The following is a 12,582-nucleotide window of genomic DNA, read 5'->3' as shown; positions in this document are numbered from 1 at the left end:
AAGGAGTGTTAAGCAGTAATCTTTAGTTAAAGTGGTCTTCAGTCTAGTGCCAGGGTCTATGGGCAAACCGTCATAGGAATCAATGGAGTGGCCCTGATGCAAGGGATGTAGATTGCTGAAGATGATCAAGGATGCAGGGAATGCGGAGCCGGTGTTGGGGTCTTCCTCTTGCCACCCCTTGGTCCATGAACACAGAGTTCTTCAGCTTTTATTACCCAGCAGCTGTAACTGGGAGTCAGCTAACTGACTTTTGGAAGCACCTGCTCTTCCTCTGGCTCAGAGGAAAATACTCCTCGAGCGGGACAATACAGGCCCAGTGCTTTTTTTGCTAGCCCAATGTGCAGCAGGTGCAGTCCTGTCATTGGTTCAGCTCCCCTATGCTGGGTTTAGCAGTTCCGTCCTTCTTTAGTCCTCTCTCCACAACAGATGCGATTTGAGGTCTGATTCAGATTTCTTGAGCTCAAGGGATGCGGCAACTACTAGTCAGTGGACTACCAGGTCCCCTCTTGCCTAGTGATGTTTCCAATGAAGCGTGGAATCTAAATAGCCAAGATTGCACCATTCTGTCCACTCCCAATATACCAGAACCCTTCTCTTGGAGAGTGGAGCTCCCTCGCCCATCCCAGAGGTATACTACCTGGGGGGTACACGCCCATGGAAAAAAACAAATTTGGCAATGGCTTTTCCCGCTCTGTCCGAGATGCCAGCCTGTCTGCTAAAACAACAAAGTACCTCCTCTCATTTGTGACAACCATTTACCCTTCAAAAGCTTTCCCCTTTGAAGTTTACCTTTTTGAACTCACACCCTGTTTGGTTATCCTGCCAGGAGAAGGTGACACCTCTTCGCTCTGCAGATCCTTTGTGTTCCTTCCTGATGGTTGTTCACACCTCTTCCCTGGAGGGCAGAAAGCAGTATTGTGGGCGAGACTTGTGTGCAACCATAAAGGGTCAATGGAAACTTTGGGCAGCAAAGTGGCAACTTTTTAATGTTGCCATTTGTGCAAAGGTTACATGTTAGGGCATGTAAGTTATTAAAACACATGTCCATCTTTTTAATATAATGAACCTTGCCTTTAGGGCTCTGTAGGCCTGGCTTAGGGGTGATTTATAAATATTAAAAAGGAAGGTTTGGATGGTGCCATTTAGCCATAACTTTAAATGGCAAAGTTAGAAACTAAACAAAAACAAACGGGATGAAAGTTAGAAACTAGTCAGAAGCAAGTTATAAACAGCGGTGACAGATGGAAATGGCATGCTGGGGGGGGGGTCATGCTTTATGTTGCCATATTTGTGATAAGTGCGGCAGTCCACGAGGGACACTTTAACGTACAGGCCCAGGATACCCCTAGAACCATATACTATTTTATTATAAGGAAGTTAACGTATGTCAGTTGCTGGGGACCCAATAAGACATATTCCTTTTTAAGGGCCAGAGCACTGGCACTGGGACCTGTTTGGAGGAACTCGGTGCACTTACGGATTAAAAAAAATAGTAGCATCAATCCAATAACTTGGGCGTGATCATGCAAAAAGAGGCATATCCTTACAATTAGCCTTTACATGCAAAATATATTTCCAATTTTTTCTATCTGAGCATTTCTGTACTTTAAGTCTTAGCATGATGGTGATTGTCATGGTTGATTTACATTTTCCCCAGCATGTTTGGAACTGGTACCCGTCTTTAGTTAAGCTACTGATGAGCCAAAGGATACCAAGTCAAAAGTACTAAGTTCATTCTCACAAACGACTGGAACCTGGGGCTGTATATCCAGTTTCCCTGCGAAGTTAGTTAATGTTTCTTATTTTCCAAGCTAAGGTCTGCCTCCCTATTTCCCATCTGGTCCAAAGCAGACAGTTGTTGTCTCTTCAGGGCTTGAATCAGGAGTTGTTGGCCATATCTTTGGTAATCAGGTGCTCTTTTGTAAACTCTGACCCGTAAAATCTGTTTAATGTTGTCTCTCTGGTGCTTTCTCTATCCAGGCTGTCCATTTGACCCAAACCTCATGATAAACAATGCTGTAAGCAATGTGATCTGCTCCATCGTTTTTGGGGACCGCTTCAAGTATGATGACAAAACTTTCCTAAAAGTGCTGGCAGTATTTGAGGATCTTATAAAATCAAGCACTGGATTACTTGCACAGGTAAGTGAAGAATACTATTGGAGCACTTAGTTGTGCAGCCATTAAAAATAGTTTGCAGCCATCCTGTAACATTGTAATTGTTATTATTTAAATTCAGTGATAACTTTTTTGGCGAACACAGAAGGTACGGGTGTGCAATATCTGTAACTGTAGACAAACAATATGACAATGGAACTTACAGAAACAAATCATCTTCCTTCAATGTTTGTTTCGATATTCCATTAGTGAATTGAGCTTTAGTCAAGAATCCCCAGTGCTCATGATGTTTCCCTACATTTTATGTATCTGTTTCAGTCACATAGTGTGTTTTTAGCATATTACTTGCACTGGTGATTAACCAAGGAAATCAACGAATTGTGGCCAATTATAGACCTTATAAACAAGAGCGTCTGACTATCACCTCAAAAACAATCTCTTTTGGGAATCAAGGATGTCTATGAAAGACTTCTCTCAGATTGAGAAAATGGAGAACATTTAGTCGAGCTGGAGATCTTAGCTATCAAAATGAAAGAAGTAAAAGCTTTTTCATCAGCTCTAAAATACCTTCTACCTGGGCCACAGGTGATAATTGACCAATTTAATTTCCACTTGTGTTTCATTTTGAAATCTGGTGATATTAGTTAAAATACAAGGGTTCCTGATTCAGAAATGAATGCTCTAAGAGTGTGTCTTATTTCTAGGAATTCAAGAATGCCTCACATCTAAGTTAGGAATGAGATACCACTATTCTCAGAAAAGGTGTTGCTGTTCAGACCAACTGTCATTCAATTAACATTTCAAGAAAGGTTCAAGTGAGAACTCAATGCACAAATTAGTAGGGATCAGCCACAGCCTCATATCAGGAACAATTTGTGAAAACTTTAAACAAGCAGATTAAAAGCAAACTCGTTTCTTTAGAGTGGCAGTCAAAATAAACCATATACCCTTCTCATGATCACATCTTTCTTCAAGTATTCCGCAATGTTTTGTTCCTCCAGACATGGGTATTTAAAGACAATTGAATTCAAACTATATTCAGGACTGCCACAGGGAGTACCTGAAATACAATCAATTAAAAATGGTAAAATTATAGTTTCATACATGTCTCTCATAAAAGATGGAATTTATCCCATTTGGAGATACCCAGATTTAGTTGGACACATAATTTCTGGATAATTTATTTATTTATTTATTAAAGACATTTGTTAAGCGCACTGTCACCTTGCAGGCATCCTGGCGCTGATTGGTTCAGAGGAGTGGACAATAACGGGCGGAGCATGACCTTTCAAAAGGTTGCCTTGGGAAACAGCCATGTTTTAATCTTTCTCCTAAACTGAGGAAGTTCAGTGATTTGCCTAATCTCGAGCGGGAGCAGATTCCAGAGTTTGGCAGCAGCCACCTCAAAGGATCTACCCCCAGCTCTGACCTTCCTGAATCTAGGCACCTTCACCAACTTGGTCGTAGAAGATCTAAGCTGCCTAGCAGGAGAGTACCAGACAAATTTCGATTGCAGGGAAGCAGGGCCGGTTCCCTGGTGAGCCCTGAAGACCAGGCAGAGTGCCTTAAATTGTATCCTCTGCCTTACCAAGGTAACCAATGCAATTTCGCAAGGGTGGACGATCCCTGTGCTCTTCTAGGAAGCTTCAGAGCCAACCTAGCAGCCGCTGATTGGACCCTTTGGAGCCTATCCAATAAAAACTCATGGGACCCCAGCAAAAGGGCATTGCAATAATCCAGCCTGCTGAGGATTGTACACCTTACCACTTGAGCACGAGCTTGAGATGGTAAAAGTGGCAAGACTTTCCTCAGAGAGCGTAAGATGACAAAGCAACAGGCAGTCGTCTTTTTTACATGGGTCTCCATACTGAGCTTTTGATCCAGCATAACTCCAAGATTACGGACCGAGTCCACCGTCCGTACTTTGGTCCCTGTTTCAGGGGGCCAAAAGTTATCTGGAAACGGACGGGAGATCTTATTCCCGGCGCTAAAGAGCACCTCCGTCTTCCCAGCATTAAACTGAAGGGAGTTATCCTTTAGCCATCATGACATATCACACAGACAGTTGTGGAAGACCTCCACAGATGTTGAGTCCTCACCCTCAAAGAGAGGATCATCTGTGTGTCGTCAGCATAATTTACGATCCTGATGTTATAGGTTTTAATAAGTGAGATCAAAGGTCTGAGATACAGATTAAAAAGTATGGGACTAATTGCTGAGCCCTGAGGGACCCCGTGAGGTACCTGAGTGAAGGCCGATTGAAAAGGGGGCAAAGCCACCACCTGCTGCCTATCCTGTAGAAATGAGCGAAACCACATCAAGGCACTACCTCTTACCCCAGCCTCAGATAACCGGTTCAACAAGATCTTATGGTTGACCGTATCAAAGGCGGCAGACATATCTAGCAGGATCAGAAACGCTGCCTGTCTCCTGTCTGCACGCCTCTGAAGCTCATCCATGGTGGTGACCAAGCTGATTCGGTCCCATGAGCTGGCCGGAAGCCAAATTGATCATCATCTAATAATTGATGATGTTCCAGATGCTTGGAGGGGGTAGTGCTAACCAGACGCTCGACAATCTTAGCAGGAAAAGGCAGCATGGAAATGGGTCTGTAATTTTTAGAGCAGTCCGGATCTAGAGAGGGTTTTTTCAGCAGAGGAGATATCACCGCCCGTTTCCACTGGACTGGAACAATGCCAGTAGCGAGAGATTGATTACATATTAGGCGTAGAGAAGGGAATAGTTCCTCGTCATATTCTTTCCAAATTTTGTGTGGCACAGGGTCCAGAGGAGACCCAGAAGAAATCCCCCTGGCTAGCCCTCTAAATGCCTCTTGCGTGAAGAGTGGGAACTGGAGTAAAGGTTCATTTGGTACCCGGACTAGCGCGACCGTCCTGTCCACCGAAGACCCAGATCTCGTGTCACGAGAAAGATCAGATTCAGGAGAAACCTCCAAATCTTCAATGATTTGCTCGATTTTATCTTTAAAGAATTTGGCAAGGTTCTCGCACAGTTCTTGGGACGGGACAATTGCATTCTTAGAGCACTCAGGGTTGGTGAAGCTGTTCAGTATATTAAAAATGCTCCTAGAGCTATTAGTAGAGTTACAAATCAAGGAGGAGTAATATTCTGCTTTAGATTTCTTAATCAGATTCTTATATTCCAAAACCTTGTTTTTCCATACCTCCTTAGGGGCTTCCTCGTAATCCCGTCTCCACCTTCTTTCAGCTTGTTTACAGCCCTGCCTCAAGTTTTTCAGTGTGTCATTAAACCAGGGGGCAGAACCATTCCCCTTGCATCTGCGTGTCTTTAGGGGAGCATGCGCATCCAAGACAGCTGTAATTCCCGTGCAAAGAGAGGTGTATTTTTCCTCCACTTGCTTATCCTCGTCAAAGAGCTTTCTCACATTAAACACCTCCACTGAGGAATTCAAGCGTGCAAGAGCCCTCCAATCTCTGCACCGAAATTCCTTAATGATCACAGGAGCCCTGGTATGAACACCGTTAATATTTATAAAAAATTTAACAAGGGAGTGATCTGTCCACTCCATGGGTAGGATTTCCCCCATAGCCAACAGGTCAGGAGCCGCGAACAGCAGATCTAAAAGGTGACCCGCCTTGTGGGTAGCACCCGTGACCTGCTGAGAAAGGCCAAAGCTTTCACAAGACTGAAGTATGTTAAGGAGACCCAGGTCAAGGGAGCCATTGCGCCAGAGGTTAAAATCTCCCAGAATAACCAGCTTATGATGAGAAGCTGCAATGTTAGTCAGGGTAGCTAATAGTGCTTGTTGCTGCTGTAAACTAAAAGCACCTGGCGGTCTATAGCATAATACCCCAGTAAAAGTAGTCCCGGAGTGAGTCCGGATAGATAGACCCAATAGCTCTGTACCCTCAGCCGGGTCTAGATCAATAATGTTAATTCTGCATGTTGCATTAAAAAATAACTCCAACTCCTCCGCCTCTCCCAATAGACCTAGGGAGATGTCGAAATTTAAACCCAGGAGGGCAGGCACAGCCGGGAGCAACCAGACAGTCAGAGCGAGTCCATGTTTCCGTCATGAAGAGGATATCCAATTCATGAGTTTCAATCGGCAACTGAATCTCTATATAATGCTTAGGCAGGGACCTCACATTCAAAAGCCCACATTTCAAGAGACTGTCAGCAAGAAAGTCTGCTCGTGGGAGGGCAGTGTTCAGCAGTCTAAATGTTCCTTTGTCTGCGTGGAGCCTACCTAATTGTAAGCAAACAAAACAGGTGATGGACCGAATGTGGATCAATGTCACACATTCACCCCAGTCCGAAGATCTGGGCCCAAATCCATCGTTTTTTTGCACTCCACACCACCCTGGGTTAGACAATGGCGATATGCAAATCAGCTCTGACCCTGTGCCCCATGGGAACAGTCCAGTCCGAACTACAAAAGCCATGTCCTTCCCAGAACGGAATCAAGCATCCGAGGACCGGACCGGTTTCGAGGTAACACCTCTCATCAGCCCGGCTAGCTTGACTCCAGTGGTGTGGAGTGCCTGGGACCCACGTCTGAGCATCCCCAGAGCACTTAGGGCGGAATTTGCAAACAAAACAGGTGATGGACCGAATGTGGATCAATGTCACACATTCACCCCAGTCCGAAGATCTGGGCCCAAATCCATCGTTTTTTTGCACTCCACACCACCCTGGGTTAGACAATGGCGATATGCAAATCAGCTCTGACCCTGTGCCCCATGGGAACAGTCCAGTCCGAACTACAAAAGCCATGTCCTTCCCAGAACGGAATCAAGCATCCGAGGACCGGACCGGTTTCGAGGTAACACCTCTCATCAGCCCGGCTAGCTTGACTCCAGTGGTGTGGAGTGCCTGGGACCCACGTCTGAGCATCCCCAGCGCACTTAGGGCGGAATTTGCAAACAAAACAGGTGATGGACCGAATGTGGATCAATGTCACACATTCACCCCAGTCCGAAGATCTGGGCCCAAATCCATCGCTTTTTTGCACTCCACACCACCCTGGGTTAGACAATGGGGATATGCAAATCAGCTCTGACCCTGTGCCCCATGGGAACAGTCCAGTCTGAACTACAAAAGCCATGTCCTTCCCAGAACGGAATCAAGCATCCGAGGACCGGACCGGTTTCGAGGTACCACCTCTCATCAGCCCAGCTAGCTTGACTCCAGTGGTGTGGAGTGCCTGGAACCCACGTCTGAGCATCCCCAGCGCACTTAGGGCGGAATTTGCAAACAAAACAGGTGATGGACCGAATGTGGATCAATGTCACACATTCACCCCAGTCCGAAGATCTGGGCCCAAATCCATCGTTTTTTTGCACTCCACACCACCCTGGGTTAGACAATGGCGATATGCAAATCAGCTCTGACCCTGTGCCCCATGGGAACAGTCCAGTCCGAACTACAAAAGCCATGTCCTTCCCAGAACGGAATCAAGCATCCGAGGACCACATTCGGTCCATCACCTGTTTTGTTTGCAATACCGCCATAAGTGCGCTGGGGATGCTCAGACGTGGGTCCCAGGCACTCCACACCACTGGAGTCAAGCTAGCCGGCCTGATGAGAGGTGTTACCTCGAAACCAGTCCGGTCCTCGGATGCTTGATTCCATTCTGGGAAGGACATGGCTTTTGTAGTTCGGATTGGACTGTTCCCATGGGGCACAGGGTCAGAGCTGATTTGCATATCGCCATTGTCTAACCCAGGGTGGTGTGGAGTGCAAAAAAACGATGGATGTGGGCCCAGATCTTTTGACTGGGGTGAATGTGTGACATTGATCCACATTCGGTCCATCACCTGTTTTGTTTGCAATACCGCCATAAGTGCGCTGGGGATGCTCAGACGTGGGTCCCAGGCACTCCACACCACTGGAGTCAAGCTAGCCGGGCTGATGAGAGGTGTTACCTCGAAACCGGTCCGGTCCTCGGATGCTTGATTCCGTTCTGGGAAGGACATGGCTTTTGTAGTTCGGACTGGACTGTTCCCATGGGGCACAGGGTCAGAGCTGATTTGCATATCGCCATTGTCTAACCCAGGGTGGTGTGGAGTGCAAAAAAACGATGGATTTGGGCCCAGATCTTTTGACTGGGGTGAATGTGTGACATTGATCCACATTCGGTCCATCACCTGTTTTGTTTGCAATACCTAATTGTAAGAGCATATCTCTCGAATAAGGAGGACCGGATGGTAATTGACCAGTTTCTAAGGGACCAAAACAGGCAGCATAACTGGCACTAGGCACTACCTTGGCGCGGACGGGCGCAGACGGGCTTGCCTTTGGCACGCCCGCCCGCCCGCTGCGCGGTCGAGATGACATCTTCCCTATATCCGGTATTGAGGAGGGCGGGATGCGGCCAGGGAGATGAGAGATACTCGGTAATGCGGCAGGTAAAGTTAAAAGCATTAGCTAGAATAAATGAAATAACTAAACTTTCCAAATGCACACAGTTTAAAAATGCACGCAGCCTCCGGCTTTCTGCCTCAGAGGTGAGCCAATCAATATCAGCGCGCTTGTGCTTCAAAGCACTTTAAATACCTAGGGAGGGCGGGATGCAGCCAGCAACTGGACCGCAACCTTTTCCTCCGTCCAGTATGGCGGCTAACAGCACTCTCTTCCTACAGCGTCAGCACATAGTCTGCTGCGCTGGGAGATGAGAGATACTCGGTAATGCGGCAGGTAAAGTTAAAAGCATTCGCTAGAATAAATGAAATAATCAGCATAAGTAAAGCTTGAAAAGTAGTGTGTTCAGTCTATTAGCACTTAATGCAATTCCCGGTTTTCATGAAGTGAGTATCATTCTAAATGTGGCAATGGATACTTCGTTGTACAGAAATTGCTATTGGGTCAGGACAATGTATTTCAAATGTTGCACATGAATGTGATGTTCTTATGAGCAACCACATTGCTATAGACTTCATCAAAAAGGAACTGTCAGCCAGATGCATCAAGCATCCATTTTGCGATTCCTTATTAGCGAAAAATAAGGATTCGCTAATAAGGAATAGCAAAATGCTATGCATGAAGAAATCGTATAAAAAATAGCGATTTCGTAGAATTCCTTAATTGCGACTCGCAAATTGCGAGTCGCAATTAAGCAATACCTCAGCCTAGAGGCCCATAGGAATGAATGGGAAAGCAATCTCAATTTGTGAATCGCAATTAGCGATTCGCAAATTGAGATTGCGATTTCAAGGGTGCAGTGGTGTCCAAAGGACACCCTGTTGCACCCCTGAAATTGATCTGTGCGCAACATGAAACCTTGAAAAATGCACTTCAGTGTATTTTTCAAAGTTTTTCCAAATTACCATGAAGTTGTACTTCGTGGTAATTTGCGTGCCCTATTAGCGAATTCGCTATTTTTGAAACTTTCATGCATTGTATTTAAGGAATCTCAATTTGAGATTCCTTAAATGCAAACAATCGCAATTTAGCGAGTTCTCAATTTGCAATTTTTGCATTTGGGATGATGCATCCCAAATGCAAAAATGCCGGTCGCAAAGTGGCAGATTCTGAGAATCTGCCCCTTTGCAACCGGTTTTTAGCTTGATGCATCTTATTCCCGGATTCTTATCCTTGGTCTGAATCATAACTGAGTCATAGTTGTTCCTTATGGTCAATATCATTCCTAGTAATGACCTTCATATCCACTACAGATCTCCACAGAGGTAGAGCAATCAGTATGTAGTAGATCCTACTGGTTCGACCTGGAGGATTGTACTTGGGAAGTGTTTGCAAGTCAGACTGTGTGTGTCCATTACACGTACTCAGTCCGAAAGTAAGTGTTAGTGAAAGTAGTTGGTAAGCTACTTCAGTCCACCGCTTCACAGGCTCCATATCTATTACAGGAACACCCCATTCATCATCCTCTATGTCAGTATGAAGTAGCCATTATTATCAAGTGGTTCAAAGGTGGTATTGAAATCACCCGCTACAATTAAAGTATCATGTATATTGAATTGCTCCCTAAGGGCCATAAATAATTTTAGTGTAGATGTTTCAACTCCTCATCTAATTCCTCGATTATACACATTGTATAAATAAAGTGTGCAATTATTCATCCCTGAAATAGTTATAACTTGAATGTCAGATGAGGAGTTAGGAAGTGGACGCAATTTAACGTTTAATGAAGTCCATACACATATTAGAATTCTACCAAAAAGTCGACCTTTCCCATTATAAATACCAGCAACAAAGAAACTCCATGTTTCTTGTAACAAACATATATTATACTGGTCTATGAATGTATCCAATGTGGGGTCAGTAAGCTTGAGTCTCACAGCCACCACATTCCAAGACAAGATGTTAATAGTGTTCGGATTCTTGGTTTGATTGTCCAAAGGTAAAATTAGGGTCTCCGATGGGCTAGGTACACAAAATGGAGCCTCCCCTCTAAATTAGTTTTAGGCTGTATTACCTCATTAGCAATAGAGGGCTCCCCTCCCCAATCAGATATGTGATGGTTACTGTTGCGAAATCTTTAATTGAGTTTGAGAAACCGGAGTTAGATCCCTTGCTTGCTGTGCCACTGGATTCGATTCGATTCAAAATCTTTATTCGGATTTCAGCAAATCCATAAAAGCAGTACATTTAAAATATAAGAATTAAAATTCATTTCAAGAACTATATACTACAAAAAAGTGCATACAGACACAGGTACAAACATTCCATATAAAACCAGTTATTAAAGTGCAAAATGCTTTGGCAACTGTAGAACAAATAAATCAAGGGCATTCCATGGTTTTACGTGTATAAGAGATAACTCTCAGAAAAGTACTTACACGAAATATCAATTCATCGTTCTCTAATTTTAGGAGCATTGAATAGGATTGATTCAGGGAGAGTGGTCTGTGTTTTTTAAAATATGGGGCTAAAAAACATTTAATGTATTTCATATAAAATTTGCAATTAAAAAAGAAGTGTAGATCATTTTGCCTGCTAACTCCATCGCATGGGCAAGGCATATTTCCAGAGTTCATCATACTATGGCCCAAAGGAAAACAAAGTGAGAATTTTATGGTCCCTGCTCTCATGCGAAATAATAACGATCCCTCCCAATTAGTCATTGGCAATGTCAAATATAAAGGGATTTGTTGCAAAAATAGATCATTATTTACATTATTCACATAGGACTCAACAGTTTGTTTTCGCATTTCTCCTTCCAACCTCTTTTTCCTATAGAGGGCATATAGTCCAGATTGTACTTCCTTTTTATCAGTGTTCTTAATCTGAGAAGGATCGTCAAAAAGGTGGCCTTTGCCTACACTGGTCAAGCTTTCCTGCGTTGGTCGAAGCCATGGAATACTCATCCCTTTATCACAAACCAAGCACTCCTTCTGAATGTCCTGTGTTAGGGTAGCACAGTCATTGACCCAAATAGCCAGCCAGAACAAGGCAGGCCTTGCTGCGATGAAGTCAGTTATGTAGGGCAAATTTAGTTCAGCATGGCAGATGTACCCAGATGAGGAAATTGGGGCTCCCAGTAGTTTCCTGCATAACCGATTTTCTTCTATTTGCAGACTGGGAGTTTTCTCTACCCCCCAAATCTCGGCGCCGTAGGTTGCTACCGGGGCACACTGCAATCTGTATATTTTTAAAATCGCTTTAGTTGCTCCAGTCCTCTTTGGCCGTGGGAGAGAAAGAATTGAATTTCTGTAGTAGGGGATCTCTGTGTATAGTCATAATCTAGTGAATAGTCCCGCCCATGTGCGTGGACCCCGGCAATCAAAAATAATCTCTTAAGTTGTCAAAATAATGCAGAAACTGCAAAGACACTTAAGAGAGAATTTAAAGACAAATAATGCAGCCTATATCCACAGGCTACACTGTCCAGTACTTCAACTAGAAATTCCACCAAAAAACCACCACACATAAAACAGCCTGCAGTTTCTACCATAGAGAAACTTGCCTCCCCCAGTCAAAGACTCTGGAATGATAGAGAGGAAGGTAGGGACAGACAAGCCCCATAGGCTGCCATTATGTGGCTTAAATAGGATACTGTGCCTTTAAGAGAACTTTCCAGAACTTCTCCCAGTATCCCAGAATGCATAGCAGGTCCCTCTACTTTCAGTTCTTTTTTCCGGCTCCTGCTTACAGGACCCTGGCATTGAGCTCTCCCTTTTTCAAGGGTTTATTGGAATTTTTTTGACACTTTTGAATTCTAAAAGTGTTGCAGTTTACTTATTGGTGTTCTCTTCTCCTGTTTTGTGCTGTTTTAGGCGTTTTAGGGCTCTAAAATGCCTGGCCTTTTTGTTAAGTGCCCAGCATGTGAGAGGAAGAAGGCCAAGAGTGACCCCCATGATGTCTGCATCGTGTGCCTTCCAGAAGATCATGTCCCTGAGGATTGTGTCATCTGCCAGCAGCTTTCTGCTCGGACTCTGAGGGACAGATTGAAGATCAGGCTGGCTGGCCTGGAGGATAGGCGCCTGCGGGCTGCAGGTGGGTCTGGGCAGGCTGGGAAGGT

At 44.6% G+C, this 12,582-nt stretch overlaps 1 protein-coding gene across 1 annotated transcript in view; it reads left to right on the top strand.

Moving 5' to 3' along the window:
* Window positions 1-12,582, top strand: part of LOC147748522 (cytochrome P450 2D15-like) — a 369,523-nt gene that overhangs the window by 151,067 nt on the left and 205,874 nt on the right. The window contains exon 4 of the mRNA XM_086962816.1: window positions 1,981-2,141. Coding sequence (XP_086818942.1) covers window positions 1,981-2,141 — 161 coding nt within the window. The remainder of the gene's footprint in view (window positions 1-1,980; window positions 2,142-12,582) is intronic.

The sequence above is a fragment of the Lissotriton vulgaris genome, chromosome 1_1, assembly GCF_964263255.1.
Source record: "Lissotriton vulgaris chromosome 1_1, aLisVul1.2, whole genome shotgun sequence".
Classification (NCBI taxonomy): domain Eukaryota; kingdom Metazoa; phylum Chordata; class Amphibia; order Caudata; family Salamandridae; genus Lissotriton; species Lissotriton vulgaris.
The sequence above is the reverse complement of the archived record's forward strand: the minus strand, read 5'-3'. Positions and strand labels throughout refer to the sequence as shown.